The sequence below is a fragment of the Humulus lupulus genome, chromosome 9, assembly GCF_963169125.1.
Source record: "Humulus lupulus chromosome 9, drHumLupu1.1, whole genome shotgun sequence".
NCBI lineage: Eukaryota > Viridiplantae > Streptophyta > Magnoliopsida > Rosales > Cannabaceae > Humulus > Humulus lupulus.
This window is the reverse complement of record NC_084801.1, coordinates 125,560,563-125,579,683: the sequence shown is the minus strand read 5'-3', so window position 1 is coordinate 125,579,683 and position 19,121 is coordinate 125,560,563. Positions and strand designations below refer to the sequence as shown.

Here is a 19,121-nt window from a genome sequence, read left to right as displayed (position 1 = left end):
GATATTGGAGCTTGATTTCATAGGCCCTTGGTCCCCATTGTACCTTGGATAAAATCATCTAGATAGTCTCAATTAATTGATTTAATCATCAATTAGAATTATCAAAGTTGACCAGGTCAATTTTGGATAGTTTCACTGAGTTGTGTAATTTTGAGAAGAAAAGAAAAATTATGGCAGATTTATTAATTAAGATAAATTGTTATCTAAATTAATAAATAAGTTTAAATCAAGGTTCAAATTATAAATAATTAATTTGATAAATTATTTAATTAATTAAATCAATAGTTATAATACAGGCCTTGATTTTAAGTCTAATGGGCTTATAATCAAATGGGAAATTTCACGAGCCTATAGCCCATGATAATTTCGACCTAGGGCTTCAAAATGGCTATTATTTTATTGATTTTTTAATTAAATTAAATGGCTTAATTGAGTCTATAAAAAGAGTGCTTAGAGAGAAGTCAAAACATAAGTCACAAGTCAGATTTTCTAATAGTTTTAGATTCTCTCTAAACACAAGTCATTTTCTAAGCCTCTTTGTTATTTTCTCTTCTTCTCTCTATATATATCTCATGTGTTGATAATTTCCCACACTAGTCTAGGTGGTTCTAAGGATATATTGGAAGGCTGTGAAGAAAATAGAAGATCAGTTCAATTTCTTGATAATACTCTGCGACAGAGAGGATACAAGAGTTAGAGAAACTGAAGGAATGACTGTTTCATTCTGCTGTGTATACTGTAAGTATTCTATTCTTTGTTTCTCTTTGAATTCAATTTTAGAAACATGTTTTAGGCTATCTCATATTAATTTGTTTAATATTAGATATACATAAAAATAAATAAAGATCCTGTATAAGTTTTCTCAACACTCGCACCCCTGTACAACCTCGCATAACGAGGCCAAGCCTCTCGCGTCTTGCACCATGTTGGGCCTCGCACCCTCGCATGCCTCGCCATGCATCTTGCCCACAAGCGGCTTGTGCCAAGGACCCAAGAGCCCCGTCTCGTGCCAACGCACGCCTCGCCCACAAGTGTCCCGCGCCTAGGGTCCAAGAGCCCCGTCTCATGCCAACGAACCAAGCACCCCTTGGCCTCGCACCAAGGGCCTCGCAGCATGGGTCTCGCGCCAAGCACCCTTTGGCCTGGCACCAAGGGCCTCGCGACATGGGTCTTGCACCAAGCATCCCTTGGCCTCGCACCAAAGGCCTCGCGAAATGGGTCTCACGCATGAAGGCTGTGAAGCGATGGTCTCGCAAGGTGAAATCCTAATCTCATACGTAGGCATCATGCCTCACCGCACACGTAGCAGGCCTCGTTGAAGAGGCCTTACCTCTCTTCCTGAGTAAGTTCTACCAACAAGCGCCCCTTTCCCTGTGAGTCCCATGAGACGTAGAGTTAAGGGCCTCACAACGATTCAACATGGAGCCAGAAGTGATACAAATGAGCCTACAGATCAAGAAGAGTTAGAGTATGAATACGGTGTCCACGCCAGACAGGTAGTGGCGGTACAAGAATAGTACATGGTCAGGACTCCCTCAGCACGTTTATGAGGTCCGTACCCGACAAGTAGTGGAGGCATAATAAGGTACCAAGACAGGAGTACTTTTGCAGGCCCCTGACACGTACTAGAGAAGACCACCACTCTTCCAACACCACTACCACTTGTGCTATTTCCCTGCCATTAGAGCCCAGCTATAAATAGAGCTTGACCCCTCAGAATAAGGGGTTGGAAAAATTCATTGTACACTCAAGCTATTAAGCAATATACAAAGGCTCATTCCATTGTTGATCTATGTTGATCCTTCCATAAGTTCATTCTAAGTTCTTATCTAAATATCTCCATACTTATCTTTGAGTTTTCCGATCTAATTTCGTTGTCGAGATTTCACCATCAACATACTATATTATTGTTAATAATATTAAGTAAATATCAGATGATTCCCAAGTTCATCTATGTGGTCTCAATCTTATATTGATATTAGAGGATCGAGATTGAGATAATGGACTTAAATAGTTCGCAGTAAAATAAAGTTGTGGAATCTTTAGATTAATTACTGCTAGTACGGCCCACTAGTATTATGAATACATGTGACCTAGATCTGGGTTACTAGTGTAGTAGGACATTTTAGTTGAGGTACATTGCATACTGAGAGTATGTAGAATTGGAGCAGATGTGATTTGATAATACTTATTTAAATACCATTTCGTAGTATTATAAAACACATCAACTGATGTTCATATACAAACTGATCTTAATCCTGAAGTTACTATGAACTCCTATATATGTCATTTGATCCTTTGATTCATGCGCTACGATTTGTCAGAATGATCACACTAAGAACTATTGTTTTGGGGACTCAATGATGTATATGGCTGAGGATATAGCTTAACATATATGGAATCTATAGCTTCTTATAGATTGAATGATGGTTCCCTATTGGGTTGGCTTTTGGAACTGAAAAGGTTATTGACGTCAAATTCATAATCGAATTATGAATTAACCTTCACTAGTGAAGTCAATGGTACACTAGGAAACAAGATATAATTAAAAGGGTAAAATGGTAATTTTATTCCCACTTAATTATGAATCATCAATAGATGATTAATTTGTATGTAATGATTATATCTATGGGCATTTTATGGTTACAATAAAGCACTCAGTAAATATATGTATTTAATTCTCAAGAGTGCAGTCTCATATTTATAGTGGAGTAATCATGAGATTAATAAATATGACTATTGAATCAAAGAGTTTTGGTTAATAATCTATTATTTATTGGAGCTTAGTATTATTGCTCCATAGGTCCCCAGGGCGGCTTTATCAACACTATTCAATGTAAGAGTTGATACATGAGTCAAACTGTGAATGGGCTATTTGAGATAATATTTATTCTTCGGGATAAATATACAATTATGTGATAATTGAAGTTACACAATTTATTATTGCATTAATGCAATTTTCAAAATTGTATAGAAATAAAAGAAATTAATTTTAACCAATTATTTGATTTAAGTGAGAAAAGATAAATATGGATAGTCAAAATTAGTTTTGATTATTATATTTATTTAATTGATAATAAGATGATAATGAAAATTTTGAATTTTGAAATTTGAAATTTAAGTTATTATCTTTTCCTTAAAAAGATGATACCTTATTTGAATTTCTAATTATTAATTAATTAAAATAAATATGTATGAAAAAATCAAATCTCTTTATTTTAGGAAGTGCTACACGCATAGGGTATCTTGGACTGCCCTATGCGTGAACAGTTATTGATTTTTTATATTATTTAATTAATTAATAAAATATTTTTTAAAAAAAGTTTTAAATTGGAATGTAAGACTTTGTCTTCAATTATCATTTATTTGTATTATTATTATTATTAAAATGTTCACTATTATTTTATTATTATTATTATTATTATTATTATTATTATTATTATTATGATAAAAATGCTTATATATTCTATATGATAGAAAATAAGTTAAAAAGAAGTAGTTTTTGAAGTATCAGTAAAAGTGATCACCATTTTCTCACAAAAGAAAAACTTATCTTTCTCTCTAGCCTATAATCAAGAATCTCATGTGTTGAGAATACATTTGATTCACAAATTTGATTCTTGTAGTATATGTGCCCACCCACATCTTGAGATGTAAAGAATGTCTTGGAAGATCTTGGTGTGAGTACTCTAGGGAGGATAGGAAGATCGAATTATATACGAAAAGGTTCAAGAACTCTTGATAGGCTACAAGAGGTAAATCATTTCGTATCAATTTTACGTATACATATTTTTTTTTATTAACATATTGCATATTAAAGGATCCACATATAAAGTTGTTTATATGAAATTTTTTTGTTGTGTACAATGCTGCCATTACCACAATTTCTGTTGTGCACTAGGAATAGTTCCTTACAATTGGTACCAGAGTGGTCTTTAATCACTGTGTATGTTAATTACTGTGTGGGTATTATATGCGTTTTTTATATTATGTGTAATATATGAATGGATGGATGTTAATGTATGAATTGTTGATGTTCTTAAGGTTTGGTTTTCATGGTGCTTTTGGGTTAGGAAAAGTTCTTAAATTTTCTAGATATACAAAAATTGTAAGTCATTATGAGGCATAGGAATTTTTTTTTGTAATTTATTTTATTGTATTTAAAATTATAAAAATATTGTAATCAATTTCCCACACCCCGAGGAGACTTCACCACCGTCAGGTTCCCCCCCCCCCCCCTCCGCTGTCCGTGGCCGTGCACCAATCCCAAGGCTGATTGGCCTTGGTGCACCAATCCCAAGGCTGATTGGCCTTGGTGCACCATCCACCCCTCGCGCGCATGGTGGTTCGACCACCTCTCGGCCTCCTCTTGCTGCACACACCCCAAGGCACGTGAGCCCACCACCAATGGCCGACTGTGCCCTCTTCCACCATCAAGTTCCCTTGTCGTCGACCACTATGACACACCCATTAGGGTTTGTGTGCAAACCCTAATGGATGTGTAATTATCCTTTTGGGCCATTTTGAGCTAATATAATTAAAAGTGTTTTAATTGTAATTTTTGAATTAATTGTGGAGAGTCCAAATTCCAAATGGGCTTCAATAAATTATTGGGAATTAAAACCCAAAGTTTGATTATTTAAAAAAAAAATTTAAATAATTAAAAGGTTATTTAATTCATAATGGATAATTAAAATGGTAATGGTCCAAAGACTAAAAGAGAAGGTCCAAGATCAAAGGAGTTTCTCTTCATTATGCCTTAGTTAGTTTAATTACTTTTTTTATGTATTTTTTCCAAGTGTCATAATTTTCTAGAAATACCCAAAGCACCCAACTCGCATTTATTTATTAATATTTTTTATTTATTTGCTTGAACATGATTAAATTGTTTAATACTTTATCATTCATTATAACATGCCAGACATATTACCCACACAGTACATATTAAACATGCATCACTTTTTTTTTTTTTTGCAAAAACATGCTTAGGATTAATTATATATTTTTATTTGATAACTCATATAATTAATTTAGTCTTAATTAGTTAAGATATTAAATAGACTTTTAAATTTGTTTAATTTCTTATATAATAAAAATGTTTTATTAAATTAAAATGATATTCTTTTTTATTAAAAAGCAAAATAAAATTAATCTAGGGTACAATTATTTATTTTGCATAATTGGATTAGTATTTATTAGAATTCATTTGGTAAAATTAATTTAATTAGTTTTACAACTAAATTGAAAAATATTGATTTTTAGAAAAAGACATTCTTTTGAAATAGTGAGTGGGAGATGGAATTATGACAATAAGTCTCATGCTCTCAATTATTGGTTGAACACCGAGAGGCATAGGAAGGGCCTCGTGTCGCCTTCATTTGCGGCCTCCCTAAGAAAAGATTCTGAATATGTTTATTTTATCTCAAGGTTGACTTCTCCTACAAGAATAAGATCAGTTATGCATTTCAAGTTTGACTGGCCCTAAGGCACACTCTTGAGTTAAGTCATTAATCGAAAAATAATGGGTTACACTCCGAAGATGTATCTAGGCTTTCGAGCATGACTAGTACATCTTGAGCAAACTAATGGCAATTCATAATTCAAAAGAGAAAAAGGAATTTTTAAGTTTTCACTTATGGAGTTGAGTTCTTGTCTCAAGGTTAATTTGTAATTAGTCCGACCTACCCCAAGGCTGGTCCATTAATTTTCAAATTAATTTATCGTGGATTAGTAATTATGTTTTTATGTGTTGCATTCATGCATCATATTTACTATTCCAAATATAAATTTATATTTATTATATGCATTAATTCATTATATTTTATTTATTTATTTTTCAACAATATTTCTAATCCAAACCATGTAACTGCTTTACTTGCTAATGAGAAATTGTCTGGTGATAACTACATGAAATGGAAATCGAACGTGGACATTGTTTTGATATGTGAAAACCACATGTTTGTCTTGAATGAGGAATATCCTAAGGTTCCTGCTCCCATTGCTGCAAAAACTGCTAGAGAAAATTATGACAGTTGGATCTTATCTAACAATAAGGCCAAATATTATATGCTTGCTAGTATGAGCGATGTGCTCATAAAGAAGTTTGAAGTTGTTGAAACAACTAATGAGATTTGGGAATCTCTACAAGGCATGTTTGGCCAGTAGTCTGATAAGTGCAGACATGATGCTACTAGAAGCTTCATGAATATGAAAATGAAGAAAAATATTTCTGTTAGAGACCATTTCGTAGACATGATCAACATATTGCACGATACAGAAATTCATGGAGCAACCATTGATGAGAGAACTCAAGTAAGTGTGATACTTGAATCTCTCACACCAGCTTTTGCGACATTCACTACCAACTATGTTATGAACGAGTTAGAGTACAACATGACCCAACTGCTGAATGAGTTGCAAACTTTTGAGTCTCTAAACAAAAGTTCCACTAAGGTTGAGGAGGAAAATGTTGCTGAAACCAAGCCTTCCACATCAAATGGTAATTCGAAGAAAAAGAAGGGTGGCCAAGGAAAGGACAAGAAAAAAGACAAATAACCAGAGAAGACCAACAAGTCTTCCATGAATAACAAAGCTGCAAAGAACTCCAAAAAGAAGGCACCGAAAGGATCATGCTTTCATTGTGGAGTTAATGGTCATTGGAAAAGGAAATGTCCTAAGTACCTGGCTGAACTAAAAGACAAAAAGAAAGGCAAATTTGATATCTTTATTTTAGAATCTTGTTTAGTGGAAGGTGATTTTTCATCTTGGATAGTTGATTCCGGAGCCACTAATCATATGTTTGTTTTTCTTCGCAGATTCTTAGTACTTCGAGGAAGTTGGCTCATGGAGAGGTAACCGTGAGATTTGGAAGTGGGCAGGAGATCTCGGCAGCTGCAGTTGGAAAAGCTCGCCTAGTTTTTTATAATGATAAATTTATTGTGTTGGACAATGTTTATTTTATTCCTTGATTGTCTAGAAATTTGATTTCCTTATCAAAATTGCATGAACAAGGTTTTAATGTTTCTTTTAATAATAATTCGATTGTTATTTCGAAATATGGTTTTGACATTTGTTCTGCAAAGTCCGAAGGTGGAATTTACAAGTTAGAGTCCAATGTTGAGCATGTTTATAATTCATAATTATTTAAAACTGCAAATCTCAAATCTATTCAAAGACAGAAGACAGATTCTGATAGTGAAACATATCTGTGGTATTTGAGATTGGGACATATTAGTCTAGACAGAATTAACAGACTAACAAAGGATGGTCCTTTAAAAGAACTATTTATTGGTTCTCTCCGTGTCTGTGAATCCTGCCTAGAAGGCAAAATGACCAAGAGACCTTTCTTTGCTAAAGGTTCAAGAGCCAGAGAACTGTTATATTATTTTATAATATAATGTAATATTATATTATATTATATTATAATATAATGTTTTAGATTAAATAGATGTGACAAAGAGTGTCACATATTGTAACATATAATAGAGAGTTACAATATTTAGATATATGAGATATATCCAAATATGTAACATATTTGGTGTTACAAATTTGTAACTTCCAAATATTACCCTTTATTGTGTAAATTTGGTGTTACACAATATTATGATGAATTTCATAAAGCCATACGTGAAATGACTGTTAGAGATATGATTTTAACCCCAATAATGTGTTTTGGGGGTTACAAAATCAATTGGGAGGGTTTAGAACCGTTTGGAAAAACAGCACAAATTGGTGTGCTGAAATTGGGCTGTGGCCGCGGCCACAGGTGCATTTCAGGCCAATTTTTCAGTTTTTTCCAAATATGTTGAACGGTTCCAAACACCCAAATAACTCCCAAATATCATTTTTAATTCCATAATAATCCAATTAATCATTGGTAACATCCATGGGGGTTGGTGGAATTTGAAATTCAAAGGGTGTCTCTAAACTCTATAAATAGGAGCCTATAGCTCATTTGAAAGACACAACATTTCTATACTTTAGAGCACTTGGCTAGAAACACCTTGAGGTTTGATAATTCTAGAAAGAATTTCCAATATCTGAGAGAGATCCCTTAGTGCTTGAGTTAGGGGGAAATAAGCTTTTGGACAAAGGTTTTAAACCTTGTTCAAGTTGGTGATCCCCAACACTCTTCACTTAGGTTGTGTAAGTGAGAGTCTACTTTTGTTTTTGTTCTTACTTTTTACACTATTGCTTTTTTTCTTATTCTCTTGTTCTATTTACTTGTAACCTTTGTTTAGAGTTGTATTCTTATTTTCTTTTGTTTCAAACACATTTACTTTACTTGTAATCTTTTGCTTAGAGTTGTATTATTCACTATTCTCTTCTTCTTCTTCTTCTTGTTTATTTGTATTTTTCAGTTATAGAGTTGTAACTCTTTTTAATCAATCATTATTTATTTGTAATATATTGCATAGAGTTGTATTTTCTTACCATTTCCATTGAGGCAAAAACTAATTTTCCTAACAAGAACCACTTCAACTTGTACATACGGACGTTTGTGGTCCATTAAATGTCCAAGCTAGAGGAGGTTATGAATATTTCCTCACTTTCATTGACGATTATTTGAGATATGGTTACCTATATTTAATGCAAGGAAATCCGAAACTTTTGGTAATTTAAAGAATTACGAGCATAAGCTAAAAAGCAATTAGGTAAATCACTAAAAGTGATTCGATCAGATCGAGGAGGAGAGTACTTAGATTATGAATTTGAGGATCATTTGTGTGAGCATGGTATTCAATCCTAACTCACTGCACCTGGAACGCCACAACAAAATGGTGTTTCACAAAGACAGAACAGAACCTTGTTGGATATGGTTAGATCGATGATTAGTTTCTCATCATTGCCTTTGTCATTCTGGGGTTATGCAATAAAATGTGCTTTATACATACTCAATGTTGTTCCATCTAAGTCTATTCATAAAACACCATTGGAATTATGGAATGGTAAACCTAGTTTACGCCATTTCCATATATGGGGTTGTCCTGCACACGTGCTTAAAGGAAAGACTAGGAAGTTGGAATCATGCACAGGATGTGCATGTTTGTAGGATATTCCAAAGAAACAAAAGGTTTTGTATTTTATAGTCCCAAAGATAAAAAAAAAAAGTTTGTATCTACAAATGCTACTTTTCTGGAGCATGACTATATAAATAATCACAAACCTCAAAGTAAAGTTGTACTTGAGGAAATGGTCTCAAATAAACAAGACCAATCACCGACAGTGGCAAATGAAAAACGGTCAAAAGATATCGCTAGTTCTAGTGAGAACAATGGAGAGCTTCGTCGTAGTGGGTGTTGGATTTTATGCCCTTATAAAACCATGTAAAACATGTAACACGATTTCATATTGTCAATAAAAGTAGTAGAAATCATTTAGTTTGACAATCGTGTTGCTTGCTTGTTTTATTACATGATTATTGAAATAATACAAATATTTATAAAATCCCGAACATATGGATAGTTACAATTATAGTGACTAGGTCACAGTGGATTTTAATTATAATTATATGTTCAAGAGAACAAGTCCTAAGATTAGATCAGTGCATTGGATTTTCACTGATTAGGTAATCTATGATATGATCTACTTATACATTCGGGGTGTGATGTCTTGTCCAAGGCATTGACCAAGTAGATAAGATCGGGTATATTTGGTTACATCGGACTAGGACCAATATTGATTATTTATTGATAAATAAGTATCGTTGTTATCAAATCTAATCAATGTCACAACGTTGACCATAGGTTAAGTCGATCTTAATTCTGAGTGATAATATTATGCTAATTATATTATTTAAATCTTTTGACTTGTTTGTTACCAGCTTACCCTACGGTCTAGCCCATACTTACATCTTGGAGAGTGTAATTGAGTGGGAGTATTATTCATATATATGAAATCTATAACTTCTGTATGAGAAGTGAAAATATGATTTCCTTAATTGCTTTGTTCAAAAGGTTAAATGATTGAGATCTCATTTCTGTGATTAAGTTTATGAAAATATCATTTATAAGGAACTTAGTGGGAGTTAAGGATAAAATACTGATGAGGGGTAAAACAGTAATTTTCACCCATCTTGTTAGTAAGTCATCGATAGAGGATTGACTGACTGTAATGGTTATAACAATGGATAACGTATTTATGGTTTGGAAAATACGTTTTATGAATTCAAGAGTTCAATTCTGAGTCTATAGTGGAGTCACGAGGGATTAATAAGGTAGTGAAATTATTCGTAAATAAATTCACGGTAACTTATTGGAGCTTGATTTCATGGATCCATAGTCCCTGCATCACCTTTGAGTAAATCATCTAGAATGTCTCAATTAATTTATTTAATTATCAATTAGAATTTTTAAAGTTGACTAGGTCAATTTTGGAAAATTTATAGAGATATAAGATTTAGAGAATAGAAGAGAATCTTTAGGTAAATTTATTAATATTGATAAATTTGTGTCAATATAAATAAATCATATTAAATCAAGTTTCAAATTATAATTAGTTAATTTGAATAAGGATTTCATTAATTAATTAAAAATAAATAAATAAAAGATTTTGAATTTAGGCCCAATTGAGATTTAAATTCAAAACAAAGAGATTGGGTCCAAGTCCATTTATGGCAGCCCAAGGCTTTTATTTTATTTTTGTTTATTATTTTTAATTAATTAAAATTTAAATTTAAATAAAGTCCATTAATTTATCTATATAATGAATATGATATCTAGGATTTTCATAAGGAAGTCTTAGTTCATTCATTGGGTAAGTGAAAACCTAGACACTCTAATCATTTTTTAGCCACTATCTCTTCTTCTCTTCTAGATCTTTGTCTCATGTGTTGAGAATCAGCCTACACTAGTTCTAGGTTGATCAAAGGCTTGGTGAGGAAGACTGTGTTGCTGATCTAGTTCAATCTCTTGATAATACTCTGCTACAGAAAGGAATCAAGGGTTAGAGAGATTGAAGGAAGGAGTTGTTCCAGTTCCGCTGCGTATTCGTAAGTTTCTACATCTTTGTGTTTATGTTAATTTATGAATCTGATGTTCATATGTATGTCATGTTATTCTATGTTTTTATTATGTGTTTGGAAAAATAATAGGAAGCATGCATCTAGATTTAAATTTCAAGATTCTATAGTGGGAGGGTTGGTAAATAACCAGTTCGCTATGAACATGAAGTTCAGATGTCCATTGACATATAGAGATGAAATGGAAGATTCTGACAAAGAAAAATGTATAAATGCCATGGACCTTGAAATGGAATCAATGTATTCCAATTTGTCTGGACTCTTGAAGATCCACTTGAAAATGTTAAACCTATTGGTTGCAAATGGATATTCAATAAAAAGAGAGGAGCAGATGGGAAAGTAGAGACTTTCAAAGCAAGGCTAGTAGCAAAAGACTACACACAGAAAGAAAGAGTTGATTATAAAGAAACTTTTTCACATGTGGCCATGCTTAAATCTATCCTCATACTCTTATCCATAATTGCTTGCATGGATTATGAGATTTGGAAAATGGACGTTAAAACAACTTTTCTGAATGGCTATCTTGACGAAACCATTTACATGTCACAACCAGAAGGGTTCAAAATTAAAGGTCAGGAGCAAAAATTTTGCAAGCTTCTTAAGTCTATTTATGGACTCAAACAAGCTTCAAGATCTTGGAATCTTAGATTTGATGAAACAAATAAAACGTTTGGTTTTGAACAAAACGTTGATAAACCTTGTGTTTACAAACAAATCAAAGATAAGATTGTGGCATTCCTCGTTCTTTACGTTGATGATATTCTACTCATTGGGAATGACTTGGAAACATTATCAAAAAGTAAAGAAATGGTTAGTTGAGAAATTTCAAATGAAGGATTTGGGAGAAGCCAAATATGTTTTGGGAATTCAGATCTGTAGAGATCGAAAGAACAAAGTTTTGGCACTGTCTAAAGCAACTTATATTGATAAAGTACTAGAACACTTTGGCATGCAAAACTCCAAGAAAGGCACTATGCCTACCCGGTCAGGAGTTACATTGTCTAAAGAACAATGTCCATAAACACCTCATGAAGAGGAGGACATGAGACAGTCTCCCTATGACTCTACGGTAGGCAGTCTAATGTATGCAATGTTGTGCACTAGACCTGACATCTGTTATGCAGTAGGGATAGTCAGCCATTATCAATCCAATCCTAGATTGAGTCATTGGACAGCAGTAAAGAATATTCTCAAGTATCTCAAACATACTAGAGATTACATGCTTGTGTATTCAGGTGGAGACCTGAACCCCAGTGGATATACTGATTCTGATTTTCAATCAGACAAAGATAGTCGAAAGTTGACATCTGGATCAATTTTCACACTTGGAGGAGGTGTTGTAGTTTGGAGAAGTATTAAACAATCCAGTATTGCATATTCCACTGTGGAAGTCGAATACATAGCAGCTTGTGAAGCAGCTTAAAAGGTTGTGTGGCTCAGGAATTTCTATATTGATCTGGAAGTTGTTCCAGACATGGATAAGCCATTTGTTCTATACTGTGATAACAGTGAGGCAGTAGCTAATTCAAAGGAACCCAGAAGTCACAAGAGGGGAAAGCACATCGAGATGAAATATCACTTGATCCGAGAAATAGTCAACTGTGGAGATGTTGTTGTCTTGAAGATTGCCTCTAAAGATAATCTTGCAGATCTGTTCACAGAGACTTTATCTATTAAATCTTTTCAAGGTCATCTAAGAAGCATGGGGTTGAGAGAAATGCCTCATTTTCTTTAGGGCAAATGGGAGATTGTTGGGAATAGTGCCCTTAAAGCAATTGTAGTTCACAATGGTTTTAATGAAATGAATAAATGAATTGAATTATTGTGTATATGCAGCTTATGTATTATATTATTGTTAATAATATTAAGTAAATATTAGAAAATTTCGAAGTTCATCTATATGGTCTCAATCTCATATTGGTATGAGAGGATCGAGATTGAGATAATGGACTTAAATAGTTTGCAGTAAAATAAAGTTGTGGAATCTTTAGATTAATTACTACTAGTACGGTCCACTAGTATTATGAATACATGTGACCTAGATCCGGGTTACTAGTGTAGTAGGACACTTTAGTGGAGGTACATTGCATACTGAGAGTATGTAGAACTGATCCAGATGTGATTTGATAATACTTGTTTAAAACACATCAACTGATGATCATATACAAACTGATCTTAATCCTGAAGTTATTATGAGCTCCTATATATGTCATTTGATCATTTGATTCATGCGTTACGGTTTGTCATAATGATCACGCTAAGAACTATTACTTTGGGGACTCAATGATGTATATGGCTGAGGATATAGCTTAACATATATGGAATCTATAGCTTCTTATAGATTGAATGATGGTTCCCTATTGGGTTGGCTTTTGGAACTGAAAAGGTTATTGACGTCAAATTCATAATCAGATTATGAATTAACCTTCACTAGTGAAGTCAATGGTACACTAGGAAACAAGATATAACTAAGGGTAAAACGATAATTTTATTACCACTTAATTATGAATCATCAATAGATGATTAATTTGTATGTAATGATTATATCAATGGGCATTTTATGGTTACAATAAAACACTCAGTAAATATATGTATTTATTCTCAAGAGTGTAGTCTTATATTTATAGTGGAGTAATCATGAGATTAATAAATATGATTATTGAATCAAAGAGTTCTGGTTAATAATCTATTATTTATTGGAGCTTGGAATTATTGGTCCATAGGTCCCCAGTGCGGTTCTATCAATACTATTCAAGGTAAGAGTTGATACAAGGGCCAAACTGTGAATGAGCTATTTTAGAGAATATTTATTCTTCGAGATAAATATACAATTATGTGATAATTGAAGTTGCACAATTTATTATTGCATTAACGCAATTTTCAAAATTATATAGAAATAAAAAAAATTAATTTTAATCAATTATTTTATTTAAGTGAGAGAGGATAAATATGGATAGTCAAAATTGGTTTTGATTATTATATTTATTTAATTAATAATAAGATGATAATGAAAATTCAAATTTTGAATTTTGAAATTTGAGTTGTTATATTTTCCTTAAAAATATGATACATTATTTTAATTTCTAATTATTAATTAATTAAATTAAATATGTATGAAAAAATCATATCCCTTTATTTTAGGAAGTGTTACACGCATAGTATATCTTGGACTGCCGTATGTGTGTACCACTACTGATGGTGATCAATTATTGGTTATTTTATATTATTTAATTAATTAATAAAATATTTTGAAAAATGTTTTAAAATGAAATGTAGAACTTTGTCTTCAATTATCATTTATTTTTTTTATTATTAAATTGATCACTATTATTTTATTATGATAATAATGCCTATATATTAAATGTGATAGAATACAGGTTAAAAATAAGTAGTTTTTGAAGTACTAGTAAAAGTGGTCACCAGTTTCTCACAAAAAAAAAACATCTCTTTCTCCCTAGCCTATAATCAAGAGTCTCATGTGTTGAGAATACTTTTAATTCACAAATTTGATTCTTGTTCTCTGTGTACCCACCCACATCTTGAGATGTAGAGAACGTCTTGGAAGATCTTGGTATGAGTACTCTAGCAATGATAGGAAGATCAAATTATATACAAAAATATTCAAGAACTATTGATAGGCTACATGAGGTAAATCATTTCGTATCAATTTTACGTATACATATTTTGTTGATTAACATATTGCATATTAAATGATCTCCATATGAAGTTGTTTATATGTAATTTTTACCATTACCGCAATTTCCGCTGCGCACTAGGAACAGTTCCTTACACCCAAGTCATTACCAAATAATTTCTCATTACCCGATAAATCCCGCTAATGTACTAAATTACCCAAAATATCTCGAGCTAAGTATTCACCCCGTTGTGGCTAAACTGCTAATTTGCTCACTAAGATTGCCTCGTGCCGAATAACTCAAATATATCAACATAAAAATGTGGTCTCAATCATAAAACACATATATTTACAAACATATCATCAATGAGTTAAAATTACGAAAATGTCATTCTAATAAGAAACGAGCGCACATGCATGCTCAATACACCTAAACTTGCAAACATAGTTATATTATAATATAACTCACGTAATTCACATATTCATGTATATAATCACATAATTAATTCAGTTATTGTCATCCTGACCCTCTAATCAATACATTAAGTCTTATATGGGAAATTAGGACGTTACAATTAGCCCCTCATATTTTAAAAATTTACATGAAATTTTTGCCAGAAATTTTATTTGGCTCCCCAAGTTTTACTTTTTTAGTCTTCTTTTTTTTTTCATCTGTCCCTCTCAATATTTGCTTCTAGGTCCGTCCCGAGGGATTCACTAATGTGAGAAGCATAATATTAGAAAAATATTGTATCATAGCTAGTTCGTGAGGATGATCAACCACATCAACCATACATTCAGCACTGTCAAATGCCGACTATCATCCTTGCTCAACAAAGGGGTTTAGTAGTCAAGCTCCCTTCTGTCTTTGCACGTGAGGGCCAATCTCTGTTTGGCCCGAGAAACCTTTTGCCTCCATTACCTTTTGGGAGGCCTACGCCCCATAACAACTATCTACTTGAGAACTCTGTAGTTTACCTCCCTAGAGCTTGCCGTTTGGCTTCTCTAGTGAAATACTTCATTACTTGTGTTATGTTGTGCATCTGTTATGGCAATGGGAAGCTTTCTATGCAGATACTACTCATGAGTAACAACATTAACAACACATGCTAAGAACTCAAAAAACACCCCAAACACCTCTGAGCATCCAAGGCTCCACCATTGTTCAGGTTCTCATGAGTAACTGACGCTCTTCTGCAGGAGCTGCTGCCATTTTCTAGGACTCTTGGCACCTAAACTGCCTCCAAAACACGGTGGACTCCTCCTTCCCGCATTGATTCTGTTATTGCAGCCAAAGCAAGGGCGGTTTTTCTTTTATGTGCCTGCAATACAGCCTTCAATCGCAGTTGGATAAATGTCATGATCCATTGCAACTCTGCTGTGTGCTAGTGTCTCACCTCAACTTCAAGAATACGGCCAAGGTTGGAGCATTAGTGTTGTTTTTCCTTTCATTTTAGTCTTTAATGGCCTAGCTGATTTTGTGGCCAAATGGTCAAAGTATTCTGGTTTATGAACATGTTTTTCTTGGTAAAAAACAAAAAAGAAAATGTAATGTGTAAACATGAGTAATGACCATAGAAGCAGATCTATTTAGTAACGTGTACCTTCTTTTTTATATTTATATATAAAATTATTTATTGTTTCAATGAAATCTGAACTGAATCACCAGAAGAAATCCCATTTAGAAAAAATAATAATCATTGAGGAGCAAAATATGCACACCAAGCTCCATACAACTCAAGTATGTTACTACTACTCTTGTACCTTTTTATGATCTTAAATCTTTCAAGGGCAATAGCCCTCATAAATGACATCAAGGATTCCTATAACTGATCTTGTAATAAGACTCAAACTTGGTATATTTCTAAGACTAAAATAAGTAAATAACTACTAATACCTTCATCAATAAATCAAAATGCTCTCCCTTGCTTGAACTAGTTTTAGAAGCCTGCACAGCCTTATCATTTCGGTTCATTATGTACTAGGCGTTCGGCGTCTTCCATTTCCACTTCAACTCCTTCTGTTTCATCCTGGAATAACATTTCAATTTCTTCCAAAGACTTCCCTTTTGTTTCAGGGACACAATTATAAACAAATGCAACAGAAATAGCCGAAATCACAAAGAAAACAAAGAAGGTTCCTGCTACTGTGATTGCTCGAGAGACCGATAGGAAAGACATGGCGATCACACCACTACTAACCCTACTACCGACTGCTCCAAGTGCTGATGCCTGCGCTCGAAGCCTTAAAGGGAATATCTCAGATGAAACAACCCAACAGATTGGACCAATTCCTACTGAGAAGAATGCTACATTACCACAAACAGCTAGAATTGCCAATATGATGCCTAACTTTCCATCTCCCATTAGAGCTAAAGTAAGGCTGAGACAAAACAAGCAAGTAGTCATTCCAATTGTGCTTATGTAAAGCAATGGTTTTCGCCCCAATTTGTCAATGAGAAAGATAGCTACCAAGATGAACAAAGTCTTGGTAAAACCAACAGCAACAGTTGCAGCCAGTAGTTGAGAGTTGCCATTAATCCCGGCCTCTTTGAAAATCGTGGGACTATAATATACGGTCGCGTCAATGCCTGTAATCTGCTGAAAGCATTGGATGCCACAGCCAGTTATAAGCATTCTTCTAACCGAGGGAGATGGTTTCAAAATCTCTTTCCAAACGGCTTTCGCCTCATACTTCTCAGCATTGGCCATCCCAGCAGCTTGCAGAATCTCTTTCAATCTATCTTCCACTTCAGTGTCACTATCATTGGTTTTGCACAACACTGCTCTTGCCTCATCAATTCTGTTCTGTACCACTAACCACCTTGGAGATTCTGGGATGACAAAGAGAGCAAAACCGATGAAAATTGAGGGAAGAACTCCCACACCAAGCATGATCCTCCAATTTATGTGTGCTGGAAGGCCTGAAAAGGCATAATTCGATACATAACCAAGGAGGATACCGAAATTGACAAAGATTTCTGGGAATGAAGTTAGTGAGCCTCTGGCTACTGTTGGAGCAATCTCAGCAATGTAAACAGGAGCTATCATGACACCAAATCCTATGCCAATCCCGGCCAATAGGCGGCCGACCATTAAGACTGCGAATGAAGGCGAAAGAGCCATTATAGCAGCACCAGTTTGGAAAACAATGGCAGCTAATCCAATTGTCCATTTTCTACCAATTGCATCAGATGTTTTCCCACCTGCCAAACTACCCAATAAGGAGATTATGCTCAAAATCCCAACAAGAACCTCTTCTTGTACTTCTGATATCTTCAGATCTTCTTGAATGAATATAATTGCACCACTCATAACACCCACATCTGCCCATATAGATACATGAAATAAGATCTCAATACAGTTTGGTTTTGCTATTTTCTACGTATTTGAAGATCTGTGTATGTTTGGATCCAAATGTAGCATGATAGTTGGCAAAAATAGAAGAATGACACCAATATAGTTGGCAAAAATATATAATGAAATAAACCCATTAACATGTTATTAAATTAAGAACATCAGAACCAAGATCAAGCCAAAAAAAAAGACATTTTTTCATTTAAAATTAAAAAATAATAAAAGGGACCAACCATATCCGAGGAGAACAGAACTGAGAGAAGAAAAATAAAAGATCTTTTAATGCTTCAATAGAAGAATGACACCAATATAGTTGGGGAAAAAGATATAATAAAATAAACCCACTAACACATTATTAAATTAAGATCATGAGAACCAAAGATCAAGCTAAATTATAATAATACAAGGGGCTAACCGTATCCAAGGAGAACAGAATTGAGAGAAGCAAAAATGGCACAAGCAACCACAAATTTCTTGGTGTCATGACGTTGTTCTTCATCTTCTTCTTCTTCTAACAGATCAAAATCCATTCTTTTGTATCTATTCTTTTTACCCAATTGGAATTCTGAAACAGAGCCACCATTTCCATTCCCATTCACATTCTCACCACCACCATCCATAGCCATTTTCCCTTCTTCCTCACTCTCTTTCTCTCTCTAGAAAGACATAAAATTGTTTCAAATTTTTTTGGGTTTCTCAGATCTGAAGTAAACGGACACCAAAAGGTATGTTTTGATGAAAGAGAGGGAAAAGGGTAACAAAAATGGTGGGTGAGATGAGAAGGAATGGAACACAACACAAAACAACAGCTAAACATATGTTAAAGGTAAGACATTTCTAAATTTTTTTCCTTCCGTGGTTGGTGGGAAAATTCTACCTTAATTCTTTTTTTCTTTTTTGTCCTTATTTTTACTATATTTTCTCTGTTCAAACCTTACCAATAAATATTGGATATATGATTCCTTGCCTTAAAAAAATAGATTCATTGTTTTTATTAAATAAAAATCCAAGCTTTTTTTATTGATATAACTTTGTCAATTGATATTCTGGACATGGAAATTTGCAAGTTTACTCATTTTAGGAGAAAAAGCTGGAAACAAGAATCATATGA

The 19,121-nt window shown here is 33.6% G+C and overlaps 1 protein-coding gene across 1 annotated transcript; it reads right to left on the bottom strand.

Moving 5' to 3' along the window:
* Positions 1 to 16,223: 16,223 nt before the first annotated feature.
* LOC133802332 (probable polyol transporter 4) lies at positions 16,224 to 18,873 on the bottom strand. Its single transcript, XM_062240631.1, has 2 exons — positions 18,426 to 18,873; positions 16,224 to 17,979 (listed from the first exon to the last, which is right to left on the bottom strand). The coding sequence occupies exons 1-2, from the start codon at positions 18,634 to 18,636 to the stop codon at positions 16,616 to 16,618; spliced, it is 1,575 nt and encodes a 524-aa protein (XP_062096615.1). The 5' UTR covers positions 18,637 to 18,873; the 3' UTR covers positions 16,224 to 16,615.
* Positions 18,874 to 19,121: the final 248 nt, after the last annotated feature.

Bases quoted from the DNA above. Each gene is read 5' to 3' on its own strand.
- LOC133802332 (XM_062240631.1), bottom strand. From the start codon at position 18,636: ATGGCTATGGATGGTGGTGGTGAGAATGTGAATGGGAATGGAAATGGT. The intron at 17,980-18,425 runs GTTAGCCCCTTG...CTATATGGGCAG, and splicing joins TTCTGTTCTCCTTGGATACG to ATGTGGGTGTTATGAGTGGT.